This window comes from Lethenteron reissneri, unplaced genomic scaffold, assembly GCF_015708825.2.
Source record: "Lethenteron reissneri isolate LAM-NWPU_2019-01 unplaced genomic scaffold, ASM1570882v1 scaffold_1638, whole genome shotgun sequence".
Taxonomy (NCBI): Eukaryota; Metazoa; Chordata; class Hyperoartia; order Petromyzontiformes; family Petromyzontidae; genus Lethenteron; species Lethenteron reissneri.
This window is the reverse complement of record NW_026891375.1, coordinates 139,316-155,307: the sequence shown is the minus strand read 5'-3', so window position 1 is coordinate 155,307 and position 15,992 is coordinate 139,316. Positions and strand designations below refer to the sequence as shown.

Below are 15,992 nucleotides of genomic sequence, written 5' to 3'. Positions count from 1 at the left end.
GGCCTCTGTGGGGGAGGCTCGTGAAGGACGCTACTGGGCAGTTGGAGGCAGTCGCCCTCCAACAACAACGGAGGGCGGAGGAGCGACGCTCACAACAACGAGCGGAGCGCCGGGTGGCTAAAGCACAGCAAGTTGGCACAGTAGGGGGCACAGGTGGTGCATCAGCCAGTCATCTCGGTCATCTCAGTCAGTCGACCCGTGGCACCTGCTGGGTCTGCCCCGTGACCTCCTGCGAGCGGGCGTTCGACACTTCACGTGGCAGCCTCAACGTGCACTTAGCCTGGCACAAGCGTCGTGGTGACGTCACCGCCAGTGGCGAATGGCGGTTGTTGTTGATGTGCGGGTCACGTGCTCGCGCTCTATTTCCGGCTCGACCGCGTGACGTCACGACCCGGAAGCGGTGGCCGCACGGCACTGACGTGTCCCTAGCGCCGCCTCACTCGCTCGCTCGCCTCCCTCTTCACTCATTCACTCGCTCGCCTCACTCCTTCTTCACTCATTCACTCGCTCGCTCGCCTCCTTCTTCACTCATTCACTCGCTCGTTCGCCTCCCTCCTTCACTCATTCACTCGCTCGCCTCGTCACTCATTCACTCGCTCGCCTCGTCACTCATTCACTCGCCCTCTGCTCCTCGTCACTCATTCACTCGCTCGCCTCGTCACTCATTCACTCGCCCTCTGCTCCTCGTCACTCATTCACTCGCTCGCCTCGTCACTCATTCACTCGCTCGCCTCGTCACTCATTCACTCGCCCTCTGCTCCTCGTCACTCATTCACTCGCTCGCCTCGTCACTCATTCACTCGCTCGCCTCGTCACTCATTCACTCGCCCTCTGCTCCTCGTCACTCATTCACTCGCTCGCCTCGTCACTCATTCACTCGCTCGCCTCGTCACTCATTCACTCGCTCGCCTCGTCACTCATTCACTCGCTCGCCTCGTCACTCATTCACTCGCCCTCTGCTCCTCGTCACTCATTCACTCGCTCGCCTCGTCACTCATTCACTCGCCCTCTGCTCCTCGTCACCCTCTGGACTGGCCGGCTCCAGCCATGGAGTCGTTCTTAGCCCCCAACCACCTGGGTGTGGACGACTGGGGTAACCACACACACACACGGGTAACCACACACACACGGGTAACCACACACACGCAGGGTAACCACACACACACAGGGTAACCACACACACAGGGTAACCACACACACGCAGGGGTAACCACACACACGCAGGGTAACCACACACACACAGGGTAACCACACACACACGGGTAACCACACACACGCAGGGTAACCACACACACACAGGGTAACCACACACACAGGGTAACCACACACACACGGGTAACCACACACACGCAGGGTAACCACACACACACAGGGTAACCACACACACGGGTAACCACACACACACAGGGGTAACCACACACACACACAGGGGTAACCACACACACACAGGGGTAACCACACACACAGGGGTAACCACACACACAGGGTAACCACACACACGCAGGGTAACCACACACACGCAGGGTAACCACACACACGCAGGGTAACCACACACACGCAGGGTAACCACACACACACGGGTAACCACACACACACGGGTAACCACACACACACAGAGGTAACCACACACACAGAGGTAACCACACACACAGAGGTAACCACACACACACAGGGGTAACCACACACACAGAGGTAACCACACACACACGGGTAACCACACACACAGGGGTAACCACACACACAGGGTAACCACACACGCAGGGTAACCACACACACGCAGGGTAACCACACACACGGGTAACCACACACACGCAGGGTAACCACACACACACGGGTAACCACACACACAGGGGTAACCACACACACACAGGGGTAACCACACACACACAGGGGTAACCACACACACACAGGGGTAACCACACACACACGGGTAACCACACACACAGGGGTAACCACACACACACAGGGGTAACCACACACACAGGGGTAAACACACACACAGGGGTAACCACACACACACAGGGGTAACCACACACACACGGGTAACCACACACACAGGGGTAACCACACACACAGGGTAACCACACACACAGGGTAACCACACACACAGGGGTAACCACACACACACACAGGGGTAACCACACACACACACAGGGGTAACCACACATACAGGGGTAACCACACACACAGGGTAACCACACACACACAGGGTAACCACACACCCCACAGGGGTAACCACAAACAGGGTAACTATACACACACAGGGTAACCACACACACAGGGGTAACCACACACACACAGGGTAACCACACACCCCACAGGGGTAACCACAAACAGGGTAACTATACACACACAGGGTAACCACACACACAGGGGTAACCACACACACAGGGTAACCACACACACAGGGTAACCACACACAGGGGTAACCACACATACAGGGGTAACCACACACACAGGGTAACCACACACACACAGGGGTAACCACACACACACAGGGTAACCGCACACAGGGTAACCACACACGGTTAACCACACACACAGGGTAACCACACACATGGTAACCACACACAGGGTAACCACACACACAGGGTAACCACACACACACAGGGTAACCACACACCCCACAGGGGTAACCACAAACAGGGTAACTATACACACACAGGGTAACCACACACACAGGGGTAACCACACACACAGGGTAACCACACACAGGGGTAACCACACATACAGGGGTAACCACACACACAGGGTAACCACACACACAGGGGTAACCACACACACACAGGGTAACCACACACAGGGTAACCACACACGGTTAACCACACACACAGGGTAACCACACACATGGTAACCACACACAGGGTAACCACACACACAGGGTAACCACACACATGGTAACCACACACACACAGGGTAACCACACACCCCACAGGGGTAACCACACACACAGGGTAACCACACACACACAGGGTAACCACACACCCCACAGGGGTAACCACACACCACACAGGGTAACTACACACACAGGGTAACCACACACACAGGGTAACCACACACCCCACAGGGGTTACCACACACAGGGTAACTACACACATACAGGGGTAACCACACACATACAGGGGTAACCACACACCCCACGGGGTAACCACACACCACACAGGATAACTACACACACAGGGTAACCACACACCCCACAGGGGTTACCACACACAGGGGTAACCACACACAAACACAGGGGTAACCACACACATACAGGGGTAACCACACACCCCACGGGGTAACCACACACCCCACAGGGGTAACCACACACAAACACAGGGGTAACCACAGACACACAGGGGTAACCACAGACACAAGGTAACCACACACACAGGGTAACCACACACACAGGGTAACCACACACACACAGGGGTAACTACTGTACAGTGTTACCTGAGATGAGCTGTTCGGGGTAGTGGTGGCTGTGATTGTTGTGGTAGTGGTGGTAGTGGTGATGGTTGTGGTAGTGGTGATGGTTGTGGTAGTGGTGATGGTTGTGGTAGTGGTGATGGTTGTGGTAGTGGTGGTAGTGGTGATGGTTGTGGTAGTGGTGGTAGTGGTGATGGTAGTGGTGATGTTTGTGGTAGTGGTGATGGTTGTGGTAGTGGTGATGGTTGTGGTAGTGGTGGTGGCTGTGATGGTTGCGGTAGTGACGTTAGGGGGGATGGTTGTGGTGATGGTTGTGGTAGTGGTGGTAGTGGTGATGGTTGTGGTAGTGGTGGTTGTGGTAGTGGTGGTGGCTGTGATGGTTCTGGTAGTGGCGTTAGGGGGGATGGTTGTGGTGGTAGTGGTGATGGTTGTGGTAGTGGTGATGGTTGTGGTAGTGGCGTTAGGGGGTGATGGTTGTGGTCGTGGCGTTAGGGGTGATGGTTGTGGTCGTGGTGGTAGTGGTGATGGTGATGGTAGTGGTAGTGGTGATGGTTGTGGTAGTGACGTTAGGGGGTGATGGTTGTGGTAGTGGCGTTAGGGGGTGATGGTTGTGGTAGTGGTGATGGTTGTGGTAATGGCGTTAGGGGTGATGGTTGTGGTGATGGTTGTGGTAGTGGTAGTGGCGTTAGGGGTGATGGTTGTGGTAGTGGTGATGGTTGTGGTAGTGGCGTTAGGGGTGATGGTTGTGGTAGTGGTGATGGTTGTGGTAGTGGCGTTAGGGGTGATGGTTGTGGTAGTGGTGATGGTTGTGGTAGTGGCGTTAGGGGTGATGGTTGTGGTAGTGGTGGTGTTGTGTGGGGAGCGGTAGTGTAGCGATGAGCACTGTACTACGAACCTGGCGACCCGGGTTCGATTCCCGCTCACGGCCAACACCAGTAATAGTGATTATCTGAACCGGCCCTGGGCCTCCCCTAGGTAGACTCAGCCTCAAATGAGTACCTGGTGCGATGTGTAAACATCGCCGCTGGGGAGACAAAGGCGGTCGGAAGTGGTGTTGGCCACCCACCCCCTCGTGTGCCGTGTCGGCCTTCATAGGTGCTCGCTAACAGCACTTGCCCCAACAATCTGTAAAGATTACACGGGGGATCTTTGTCTTTGTAGTAGCGGTGGTGGTGGTGCTGTGTTGTCCGTGGGGTCACGTGCTACACCCCGACATCCCCTCGTCCCCCCCTCTCCCCCATGTGACCACTACAGCTGCCTTCACATCAAACTTCCTCTGGGGATTCCGAGACCCCGGTGATTTGCATCTCGAGCCTGACGGTGGTGATGGGCCTCAGGACAGACACGTGGCCTGGCTGTCGACTCACACAGAGACCCAGATACTCACACAGACACGCATAGACCCACACAGAGACCCATAGACTCACGCAGAGACCCATAGACTCACACAGAGACCCATAAACTCACACGGAGACCCATAGACTCACGCAGAGACCCATAGACTCACACAGAGACCCATAAACTCACACGGAGACCCATAGACTCACACAGAGACCCATAGACTCACGCAGAGACCCATAAACTCACACGGAGACCCAGATACTCACACAGAGACCCAGATACCCACACAGACACGCATAGACCTACACAGAGACCCATAGACTCACGCAGAGACCCATAGACTCACGCAGAGACCCAGAGACTCACACAGAGACCCTAGCATCACACAGAGACCCATAGACTCACGCAGAGACCCATAGACTCACACAGAGACCCAGAGACTCACACAGAGACCCATAGACTCAAGCAGAGACCCATAGACTCACGCAGAGACCCATAGACTCACGCAGAGACCCATAGACTCAAGCAGAGACCCATAGACTCAAGCAGAGACCCAGAGACTCACACAGAGACCCATAGACTCACGCAGAGACCCATAGACTCAAGCAGCGACCCATAGACTCACACAGAGACCCTAGCATCACACAGAGACCCATAGACTCACGCAGAGACCCATAGACTCACACAGAGACCCATAGACTCACGCAGAGACCCATAGACTCAAGCAGAGACCCATAGACTCACACAGAGACCCATAGACTCACGCAGAGACCCATAGACTCACACAGAGACCCTAGCATCACACAGAGACCCATAGACTCACACAGAGACCCATAGACTCACACAGAGACCCAGAGACTCACACAGAGACCCATAGACTCAAGCAGAGACCCATAGACTCACGCAGAGACCCATAGACTCACGCAGAGACCCAGACTCAAGCAGAGACCCATAGACTCAAGCAGAGACCCAGAGACTCACACAGAGACCCATAGACTCACGCAGAGACCCATAGACTCAAGCAGAGACCCATAGACTCACACAGAGACCCTAGCATCACACAGAGACCCATAGACTCACACAGAGACCCATAGACTCACACAGAGACCCTAGCATCACACAGAGACCCATAGACTCACACAGATGTGGTGCCAGGATTTCACTGAGTGAGTGTCCAGATGGGGAGCGGTGGCGCAGCGGTTAGCATGCTGCTCTACGAACCAAGCGACCCAAGTTCAATTCCCGCTCACAGCCACCAACACCAGTAACGATTATCTGAACCGATCCTGGGCCTCCAGTAGGTTGACTCAGCCTCAAATGAGAATCTGGTGCAATGTATAAACAGGAAACTACTGCGGGTGGCCACGTGGAATGTTTGAATGCTCGCTCACAGGATGAGAGGCTGCCACTCCGCTGTGAGGAGCTGGAGCGGTACCATCTGAACCTCTGTCAGTGCCACTTGGTGATAGGTGGTTGCTGCTGTTGTGTGTGTGTGTGCACGTAAACAGCACTGCCCCAACAGTCTGTGTTAAAGGCTACCCGGGTGCATCTGTGTCTCTCTATGTAGAGATGGGGAACTTCGATCTGGAGGAGGAGATGGATCTCAACGAACTCAACGACATTTTCCGCGCGCTCAAGAGGGACATGGAGGTGCGTGGACCTCGATCGCTCGCTCATGCACTCGATCTCTCACTCGTTCACTCGATCGCTCGCTCATGCACTCGATCGCTCGCTCATGCACTCGATCGCTCGCTCATGCACTCGATCGCTCGCTCATGCACTCGATCTCTCACTCGTTCACTCGATCGCTCGCTCATGCACTCGATCGCTCGCTCATGCACTCGATCTCTCACTCGTTCACTCGTTCGCTCGCACGCAGGGGCGCGACTCTGGCGGGGGTGGGTGTGTTTGCCCCATAGGTATGCCTCGTCGGCCACAAGGGGGGTGTGGAGCCCCCATATGAAGCAGATATAATAGACAAGTAACAACCAATGTGAAGACAAAAATAAATTCCAACATTTTTGATTTAAAGCTTTCGTGACTGCAACAGCCGCTACTGCCGCTGCTGCCGCCACCACTGCTTGTTCCTGAACAGCAGCACCGGGATGTTGTTGCCGGCTGACGTGCGCATGACAGCAAGACGCAGGACACGTTGATTGTGAGAATTGTCACCTTAAACTTCGTGTGTTATGAATACCGTCGTCCGCGGTGAGAGCCATCTCCCTCTGAACTCCAACACACGGCGCAACTGAACTAAAATCTGAGCAGTTAAAGCCTGCGTACATCACTGTGCATGCGGAGTTAAACATCCCTCCGCCGTAGCCACTTCAGTCACAGTGAGTTGGGAGAAAGGAGGGCGGCCCACAGTCGCATCTTGCATAGACCCCCCTTCCGCTTCTCGCACAGACAAAGGTCCCCCAGGTAGGCCGTTGGGGCACGGGCTGTGAGCGAGTAGCAGCAGCGTCTACGAAGGCCGGCACTGTGGCGCACACGAGGGGCGTGGTGCGGCCAGGACTGCTCCCGGCCTCCTTTGTATCCCCATTGGCGATTCTCACCACACCAATTCATAACTTGAGGCTGAGTCAACCTCGGTGTCGGTAGACGTGAGCGAAAATTTAACTTTAGTGGCGCGGCGCGCTAACTGCTGCGCCGCCGCTCCCCATAGACACACAACACAAAGACGAAGATTTCCTCCCCACTTTGTAGCCTTAATAGACCGTAGGGGCAAGTGCTGTTAGCAAGGCCGTAGCCATGGAGTCAACATTGCGGGGGACCAAATCTTCCAGGGTGTCTGGCGGTCCCAACCCAGAAAAATATCTAAATTTGAAAACGAATTTCCTGCCTAAAATATTAAAAAATTCACTAACACATGGGAAGGACTTTGACATTTTTTTTTATAATAATGTATAATAGTGTATTGTATTACATTGCTCTGTTTTTACAGAGATTAGGGATTAATAAAGTACAACCATAACCACAATCATATAATTAAAACGAAGACAAGTCCAGATATTGTGGCCGAGGTTTAGCAAATTGTTGTTTTTATTTGCATAGCATCGCTATTGTTTTTCTAGTAATATATTGGGGGGGGCATTTTGAGCATATTTGAATATTGGGGAGGATGTGTCCCCCCCAATACACATATTATAATTACGGCCTTGGCTGTTAGCAAGTAGCAGCAGTGCCTTTCAAGGCTGGAACGGCACATGACGGGGTGGGTGACCAGCACCACTCCCGACCGCCTTTTGTATCCTGATACTCATTTCAGGCTGAGTCCACCTAGGGGAGGACCAGGGCCGTTTGTTCAGATAATTATCGCTATCATCGGTGTTGACACGAAGGACAATGAGACACCAACATTCACGCACCTCGGGGCTTGCGTGTCACGGGCCGTCCCGTGGTGTCGCGTGTCGTCCCCTCGCGCCCCCCCTCACCACCCCCCCCACACACCCCCCTCACCACCCCCCCCCACACCCCCCCCACACCCCCCCCACACCCCCCCCACACCCCCCCCTCACCACCCCCCCACACACCCCCCTCACCACCCCCCCCACACCCCCCCCCCGCCAGCTGGAGGAGGACGTGGAGCTGGACATGGAGGCGCTGGCTGCTGCTGCTGTCGACGTAGCAGAACCGTGGAGCGACATCTACAAGCAGATCTTCACTGGTGAGGGCACGCGGGGGGCGGGGGGGAGAGGGAGGTGCCTCTTGTAGCAGGGTGGGGGGTGACGCGGTGGGAGGGAGAGTGATGGGGGGGGGTGACGCGGGGTGGGGGGGTGATGTGGTGGGGGGGTGACGCGGGGTGGAGGCATGCGAGAGTGGAGGGGGGGATGCTCCAGAGGGGATCCCAAGGCCTGCCTCTAGGGGAGCCTCTTGTAGGGGAGCCTCTTGTAGGGGAGTCTCTTGTAGGGGAGTCTCTTGTAGGGGAGACTATTGTAAGGGGCCCTCTTGTAGGGGGCCTCTTGTAGGGGAGCCTCTTGTAGGGGGGCCTCTTGTAGGGGAGTCTCTCGTAGGGGAGCTTCTTGTAGGGGAGCCTCTTGTAGGGGAGTCTCTTGTAGGGGAGCTTCTTGTAGGGGAGCCTCTTGTAGGGGGGCCTCTTGTAGGGGAGTCTCTTGTAGGGGAGTCTCTTGTAGGGGAGTCTCTTGTAGGGGAGTCTCTTGTAGGGGAGTCTCTTGTAGGGGGGCCTATTGTAAGGGGCCCTCTTGTAGGGGAGCCTCTTGTAGGGGAGTCTCTTGTAGGGGAGTCTCTTGTAGGGGAGTCTCTTGTAGGGGAGCCTCTTGTAGGGGAGCCTCTTGTAGGGGAGTCTCTTGTAGGGGAGCTTCTTGTAGGGGAGCCTATTGTAGGGGAGTCTCTTGTAGGGGAGTCTCTTGTAGGGGAGTCTCTTGTAGGGGAGCCTCTTGTAGGGGAGCCTCTTGTAGGGGAGCCTCTTGTAGGGGAGTCTCTTGTAGGGGAGCCTCTTGTAGGGGAGTCTCTTGTAGGGGGGCCTCCTGTAGGGGAGTCTCTTGTAGGGGAGCCTCTTGTAGGGGAGTCTCTTGTAGGGGGGCCTCCTGTAGGAGAGTCTCTTGTAGGGGAGCCTCTTGTAGGGGAGCCTCTTGTAGGGGAGTCTCTTGTAGGGGAGTCTCTTGTAGGGGAGCTTCTTGTAGAGGAGCCTCTTGTAGGGGAGCCTCTTGTAGGGGAGCCTCTTGTAGGGGAGTCTCTTGTAGGGGAGCTTCTTGTAGGGGAGCCTCTTGTAGGGGAGCCTCTTGTAGGGGAGCCTCTTGTAGGGGAGCCTCTTGTAGGGGAGCCTCTTGTAGGGGAGCCTCTTGTAGGGGAGCCTCTTGTAGGGGAGCCTCTTGTAGGGGAGCCTCTTGTAGGGGAGCCTCTTGTAGGGGAGCCTCTTGTAGGGGAGCCTCTTGTAGGGGAGCCTCTTGTAGGGGAGCCTCTTGTAGGGGAGCTTCTTGTAGGGGAGCCTCTTGTAGGGGAGTCTCTTGTAGGGGAGCCTCTTGTAGGGGAGCCTCTTGTAGGGGAGCCTCTTGTAGGGGGGCCTCTTATAGGGGAGCCTCTTGTAGGGGGGCCTCTTGTAGGGGTTCTTCTTGTAGGGGAGCCTCTTGTAGGGGGGCCTCTTGTAGGGGTTCTTCTTGTAGGGGAGCCTCTTGTAGGGGAGTCTCTTGTAGGGGAGTCTCTTGTAGGGGAGCCTCTTGTAGGGGGGCCTCTTGTAGGGTGGCCTCTTGTAGGGGAGCCTCTTGTAGGGGAGCCTCTTGTAGGGGAGTCTCTTGTAGGGGAGTCTCTTGTAGGGGAGCCTCTTGTAGGGGAGTCTCTTGTAGGGGAGCCTCTTGTAGGGGAGTCTCTTGTAGGGGAGTCTCTTGTAGGGGAGCTTCTTGTAGGGGAGCCTCTTGTAGGGGAGCCTCTTGTAGGGGAGTCTCTTGTAGGGGAGCCTCTTGTAGGGGAGCCTCTTGTAGGGGGGCCTCCTGTAGGGGAGTCTCTTGTAGGGGAGCCTCTTGTAGGGGAGCCTCTTGTAGGGGAGTCTCTTGTAGGGGGGCCTCCTGTAGGGGAGTCTCTTGTAGGGGGGCCTCCTGTAGGGGAGTCTCTTGTAGGGGAGTCTCTTGTAGGGGAGCCTCTTGTAGGGGAGCCTCCTGTAGGGGAGTCTCTTGTAGGGGAGCCTCCTGTAGGGGAGTCTCTTGTAGGGGAGCCTCTTGTAGGGGAGCCTCTTGTAGGGGGGCCTCTTGTAGGGGAGCCTCTTGTAGGGGAGCCTCTTGTAGGGGAGCCTCTTGTAGGGGGGCCTCTTGTAGGGGAGCCTCTTGTAGGGGAGTCTCTTGTAGGGGAGCCTCCTGTAGGGGAGTCTCTTGTAGGGGAGCCTCTTGTAGGGGAGCCTCTTGTAGGGGGGCCTCTTGTAGGGGAGCCTCTTGTAGGGGAGCCTCTTGTAGGGGAGCCTCTTGTAGGGGGGCCTCTTGTAGGGGAGCCTCTTGTAGGGGAGCCTCTTCTGCCTGCCAGTAGTTGCAGGAGCTGTGAGCGAGCAGTTGCAGGGGCTGCGCCTTTACCGCTCACAGACACGGAGGTGAAGGAGGAGAAGGAGGAACCGGTGGCATCCTCGCCGGACTCGCGCTGCCTGGGCTCCCCGGCCTCCATTGGCCCTCTGGGGCCTGAGGTGAGAGCTTGCACAAAGACAAACGTCCCCCATGTAGCCTCAACAAATCGTCGGGGAAAGCGCTGTTAGCGAGTAGCAGCGCCTATGAAGGCCGGAAACTGTGGCACACAAGGGGGTGGGTTGCCAGCACCATGCCCGGCTGCCTTTGTCTCCCCAGTGGCGACGTTTACACATCGCACCAGGTACTAATCTGAGGCTGAGTCGACCTAGGGGAGGCCCAGGACCAGTCCAGATAATCGTCACCGGTTTTGGCCGTGACCAGGAATCGAACTCGAACCCGGGTCGCCGGGTTCATAGCGAAGCACGCTAATCGCTGCACCACCGCTCCCCACTCACACACACACTCAACGCACACACACGCACCCCCGCTCACACGCACTCACGCACGCGCACACACAGGCGCACACGCACGTGCGTGCTTCACCGTTCCGTGGCTGTACGTACATACGGTACGTTTAACTTCTTTCGCACCAGAGCCAGCCGCCTGATGACGATTGCTTGCAGTGCCATCGAAATGTCGTGATCTATTATTTTTTCTACCTTCGTGACTTTACCGAAAGAACCAAAGACTATGGATTCCTGCAGTCACGAACGCTTCAAATCAAGATTGAGGGACAACAAACTAAACACAACAACAACAAGCAGCAGCAGCGGTTCTAAATAAACGAGTTTGTCAATCTAAATGATGTAAAAGCGCAGCATAGCTCCAGTGGCTTCCTAATACCAGAATGCAAGATCATTCCAGACGGCGCAGAAGCAGAGCATGTGGAGGTGCGCGATGTGGCGGCCGTCTTTGTTTAATGGCTAGCCAGAAGGAGTGTATGGTGTATTGTATATTGTATAGTGTAGTGTATAGCAGTGTAAAGCGTAGTGTATAGCGGTGTATAGCATAGTTTATAGCATAGAGGATAGTGTAATGTATAGTCGTGTATAATGTAGTGTATCATGTAGTGTATAGTAGTATATAGTGTAGTTATAGTAGCGTAGTGTAGTTTATAGTAGTGGAGAGTATCGTGTAGTGATAGTAGCGTAGTGATAGTAGCATAGTTATAGTAGTGTAGTGTATAGTAGTATATAGTGTAGTGTATAGTAGTGTATATAGCACGTGAACGCGCCGCGCGGTGCTGTGACCGTCAGGACGTGAAGGGGGAGAGCGGCCCGCCCACCCCGCCCACCTTGCCGGGTGACGTGCCGTGTCCGTCCCCGCTCCCCACCGTTGCCGGCAGCTCAGCAGCCGCCGCAATCGCCGCACTCCGGCCAGAGGAGCCGCGTGGTTCGGCCGCGCGCACCGGTGGTGAGCGGCACGGCACTGCACGGACACCACGAGTTGTGTGGTGCGGTTGTGTGGTATAGAAGTGTGTAGTTGTGTGGTATAGAAGTGTGTGGTTGTGTGGTATAGAAGTGTGTGGTTGTGTGGTATAGAAGTGTGTGGCTGTGTGGTATAGAAGTGTGTGGTTGTGTGGTATAGAAGTGTGTGGCTGTGTGGTATAGAAGTGTGTGGTTGTGTGGTATAGAAGTGTGTGGTTGTGTGGTATAGAAGTGTGTGGCTGTGTGGTATAGAAGTGTGTGGCTGTGTGGTATAGAAGTGTGTGGTTGTGTGGTATAGAAGTGTGTGGCTGTGTGGTATAGAAGTGTGTGGTTGTGTGGTATAGAAGTGTGTGGCTGTGTGGTATAGAAGTGTGTGGTTGTGTGGTATAGAAGTGTGTGGCTGTGTGGTATAGAAGTGTGTGGTTGTGTGGTATAGAAGTGTGTGGTTGTGTGGTATAGAAGTGTGTGGCTGTGTGGTATAGAAGTGTGTGGTTGTGTGGTATAGAAGTGTGTGGCTGTGTGGTATAGAAGTGTGTAGTTGTGTGGTATAGAAGTGTGTGGCTGTGTGGTATAGAAGTGTGTGGTTGTGTGGTATAGAAGTGTGTGGCTGTGTGGTATAGAAGTGTGTGGTTGTGTGGTATAGAAGTGTGTGGCTGTGTGGTATAGAAGTGTGTAGTTGTGTGGTATAGAAGTGTGTGGCTGTGTGGTATAGAAGTGTGTGGTTGTGTGGTATAGAAGTGTGTGGCTGTGTGGTATAGAAGTGTGTGGTTGTGTGGTATAGAAGTGTGTGGTTGTGTGGTATAGAAGTGTGCGGCTGTGTGGTATAGAAGTGTGTGGTTGTGTGGTATAGAAGTGGTGTGGTTGTGTGGTATAGAAGTGTGTGGTTGTGTGGTATAGAAGTGTGTGGCTGTGTGGTATAGAAGTGTGTGGCTGTGTGGTATAGAAGTGTGCGGCTGTGTGGTATAGAAGTGTGCGGTTGTGTGGTATAGAAGTATGTGGCTGTGTGGTATAGAAGTGTGTGGTTGTGTGGTATAGAAGTGTGTGGTTGTGTGGTATAGAAGTGGTGTGGTTGTGTGGTATAGAAGTGTGTGGTTGTGTGGTATAGAAGTGTGTGGCTGTGTGGTATAGAAGTGGTGTGGCTGTGTGGTATAGAAGTGTGCGGCTGTGTGGTATAGAAGTGTGCGGTTGTGTGGTATAGAAGTATGTGGCTGTGTGGTATAGAAGTGTGCGGTTGTGTGGTATAGAAGTGTGTGGTTGTGTGGTATAGAAGTGTGCGGTGTGGTTGTGTGGTATAGAAGTGTGTGGTTGTGTGGTATAGAAGTGTGTGGTTGTGTGGTATAGAAGTGTGTGGTTGTGTGGTATAGAAATGTGTGGCTGTGTGGTATAGAAGTGTGTGGTTGTGTGGTACAGAAGTGGTGTGGTTGTGTGGTATAGAAGTGTGTGGCTGTGTGGTATAGAAGTGTGTGGCTGTGTGGTATAGAAGTGTGTGGCTGTGTGGTATAGAAGTGTGCGGTTGTGTGGTATAGAAGTGTGTGGTTGTGTGGTATAGAAGTGTGTGGTTGTGTGGTATAGAAGTGTGTGGCTGTGTGGTATAGATGTGTGTGGTTGTGTGGTATAGAAGTGTGTGGTTGTGTGGTATAGAAGTGTGTGGCTGTGTGGTATAGAAGTGTGTGGTTGTGTGGTATAGAAGTGTGTGGCTGTGTGGTATAGAAGTGTGTGGCTGTGTGGTATAGAAGTGTGTGGCTGTGTGGTATAGAAGTGTGCGGTTGTGTGGTATAGAAGTGTGTGGTTGTGTGGTATAGAAGTGTGTGGCTGTGTGGTATAGAAGTGTGTGGTTGTGTGGTATAGAAGTGTTTGGTTGTGTGGTATAGAAGTGTTTGGTTGTGTGGTATAGAAGTGTGTGGCTGTGTGGTATAGAAGTGTGTGGTGTGGTATAGAAGTGTGTGGTTGTGTGGTATAGAAGTGTGTGGTTGTGTGGTATAGAAGTGTTTGGTTGTGTGGTATAGAAGTGTTTGGTTGTGTGGTATAGAAGTGTGTGGTGTGGTATAGAAGTGTGTGGCTGTGTGGTATAGAAGTGTGTGGTTGTGTGGTATAGAAGTGTGTGGTTGTGTGGTATAGAAGTGTGTGGTTGTGTGGTATAGAAGTGTGTGGCTGTGTGGTATAGAAGTGTGTGGCTGTGTGGTATAGAAGTGTGTGGCTGTGTGGTATAGAAGTGTGTGGCTGTGTGGTATAGAAGTGTGTGGCTGTGTGGTATAGAAGTGTGTGGCTGTGTGGTATAGAAGTGTGTGGCTGTGTGGTATAGAAGTGTGCGGCTGTGTGGTATAGAAGTGTGTGGTATAGAAGTGTGTGGTTGTGTGGTATAGAAGTGTGTGGTTGTGTGGTATAGAAGTGTGTGGTTGTGTGGTATAGAAGTGTGTGGTTGTCTGGTATAGAAGTGTGTGGCTGTGTGGTATAGAAGTGTGTGGCTGTGTGGTATAGAAGTGTGTGGTTGTGTGGTATAGAAGTGTGTGGCTGTGTGGTATAGAAGTGTGCGGTTGTGTGGTATAGAAGTGTGTGGCTGTGTGGTATAGAAGTGTGTGGTTGTGTGGTATAGAAGTGTGTGGCTGTGTGGTATAGAAGTGTGTGGTTGTGTGGTATAGAAGTGTGTGGCTGTGTGGTATAGAAGTGTGTAGTTGTGTGGTATAGAAGTGTGCGGTTGTGTGGTATAGAAGTGTGTGGCTGTGTGGTATAGAAGTGAGTGGTTGTGTGGTATAGAAGTGTGCGGTTGTGTGGTATAGAAGTGTGTGGTTGTGTGGTATAGAAGTGTGTGGTTGTGTGGTATAGAAGTGTGTGGTTGTGTGGTATAGAAGTGTGTGGTTGTGTGGTATAGAAGTGTGTGGCTGTGTGGTATAGAAGTGTGTGGCTGTGTGGTATAGAAGTGAGTGGTTGTGTGGTATAGAAGTGTGTGGTTGTGTGGTATAGAAGTGTGTGGCTGTGTGGTATAGAAGTGTGCGGTTGTGTGGTATAGAAGTGTGTGGTTGTGTGGTATAGAAGTGTGTGGCTGTGTGGTATAGAAGTGTGCGGTTGTGTGGTATAGAAGTGTGTGGCTGTGTGGTATAGAAGTGTGCGGCTGTGTGGTATAGAAGTGTGTGGCTGTGTGGTATAGAAGTGTGTGGCTGTGTGGTATAGAAGTGTGTGGCTGTGTGGTATAGAAGTGTGTGGTTGTGTGGTATAGAAGTGTGTGGTTGTGTGGTATAGAAGTGTGTGGTTGTGTGGTATAGAAGTGTGTGGTTGTGTGGTATAGAAGTGTGTGGTTGTGTGGTATAGAAGTGTGTGGTGTGGTTGTGTAGTATAGAAGTTTGTGGTTGTGTGGTATAGAAGTGTGTGGCTGTGTGTTATAGAAGTGTGTGGTGTGGTTGTGTGGTATAGAAGTGTGTGGTTGTGTTGTATAGAAGTGTGTGGTTGTGTGGTATAGAAGTGTGTGGTTGTGTGGTATAGAAGTGTGTGGTTGTGTGGTATAGAAGTGTGTGGTTGTGTGGTATAGAAGTGTGTGGCTGTGTAGTATAGAAGTTTGTGGTTGTGTTGTATACCAGCGGAGTGGTTGTCCGCCGTACCCTCCACCAGGCCCCCTGCTTCTCCCACGGTGCCCGGGGCTGTCTGGCGCTGGCCCGGCTGGCCCGGCTGGCCCGGCTGGCCCGGCTGGCCCGGCTGGCCCGGCTGGCCCGGCTGGCCCCGTGCCACCTCTGCCCGTGCTGCTCACGCGGGTTCCCCTCCTCACTCCGGTGACAGCCGGCCCACGCTGCACCGCCACCCACGGCACCGCCGCTAC

At 53.7% G+C, this 15,992-nt stretch overlaps 1 protein-coding gene across 1 annotated transcript in view; it reads left to right on the top strand.

Moving 5' to 3' along the window:
- Positions 1-843: 843 nt before the first annotated feature.
- The window catches only part of LOC133362880 (cyclic AMP-dependent transcription factor ATF-6 beta-like), a 43,458-nt gene continuing 28,309 nt past the window's right edge, over positions 844-15,992 (top strand). Inside the window, exons 1-6 of the mRNA XM_061581821.1 lie at positions 844-1,093; positions 6,320-6,402; positions 8,323-8,419; positions 10,779-10,876; positions 12,014-12,170; positions 15,788-15,992. The exon at positions 15,788-15,992 is cut by the window's right edge and continues 17 nt beyond it. Of these exons, the coding sequence (XP_061437805.1) occupies positions 1,048-1,093; positions 6,320-6,402; positions 8,323-8,419; positions 10,779-10,876; positions 12,014-12,170; positions 15,788-15,992 (686 nt within the window). The 5' untranslated portion in view covers positions 844-1,047. The remainder of the gene's footprint in view (positions 1,094-6,319; positions 6,403-8,322; positions 8,420-10,778; positions 10,877-12,013; positions 12,171-15,787) is intronic.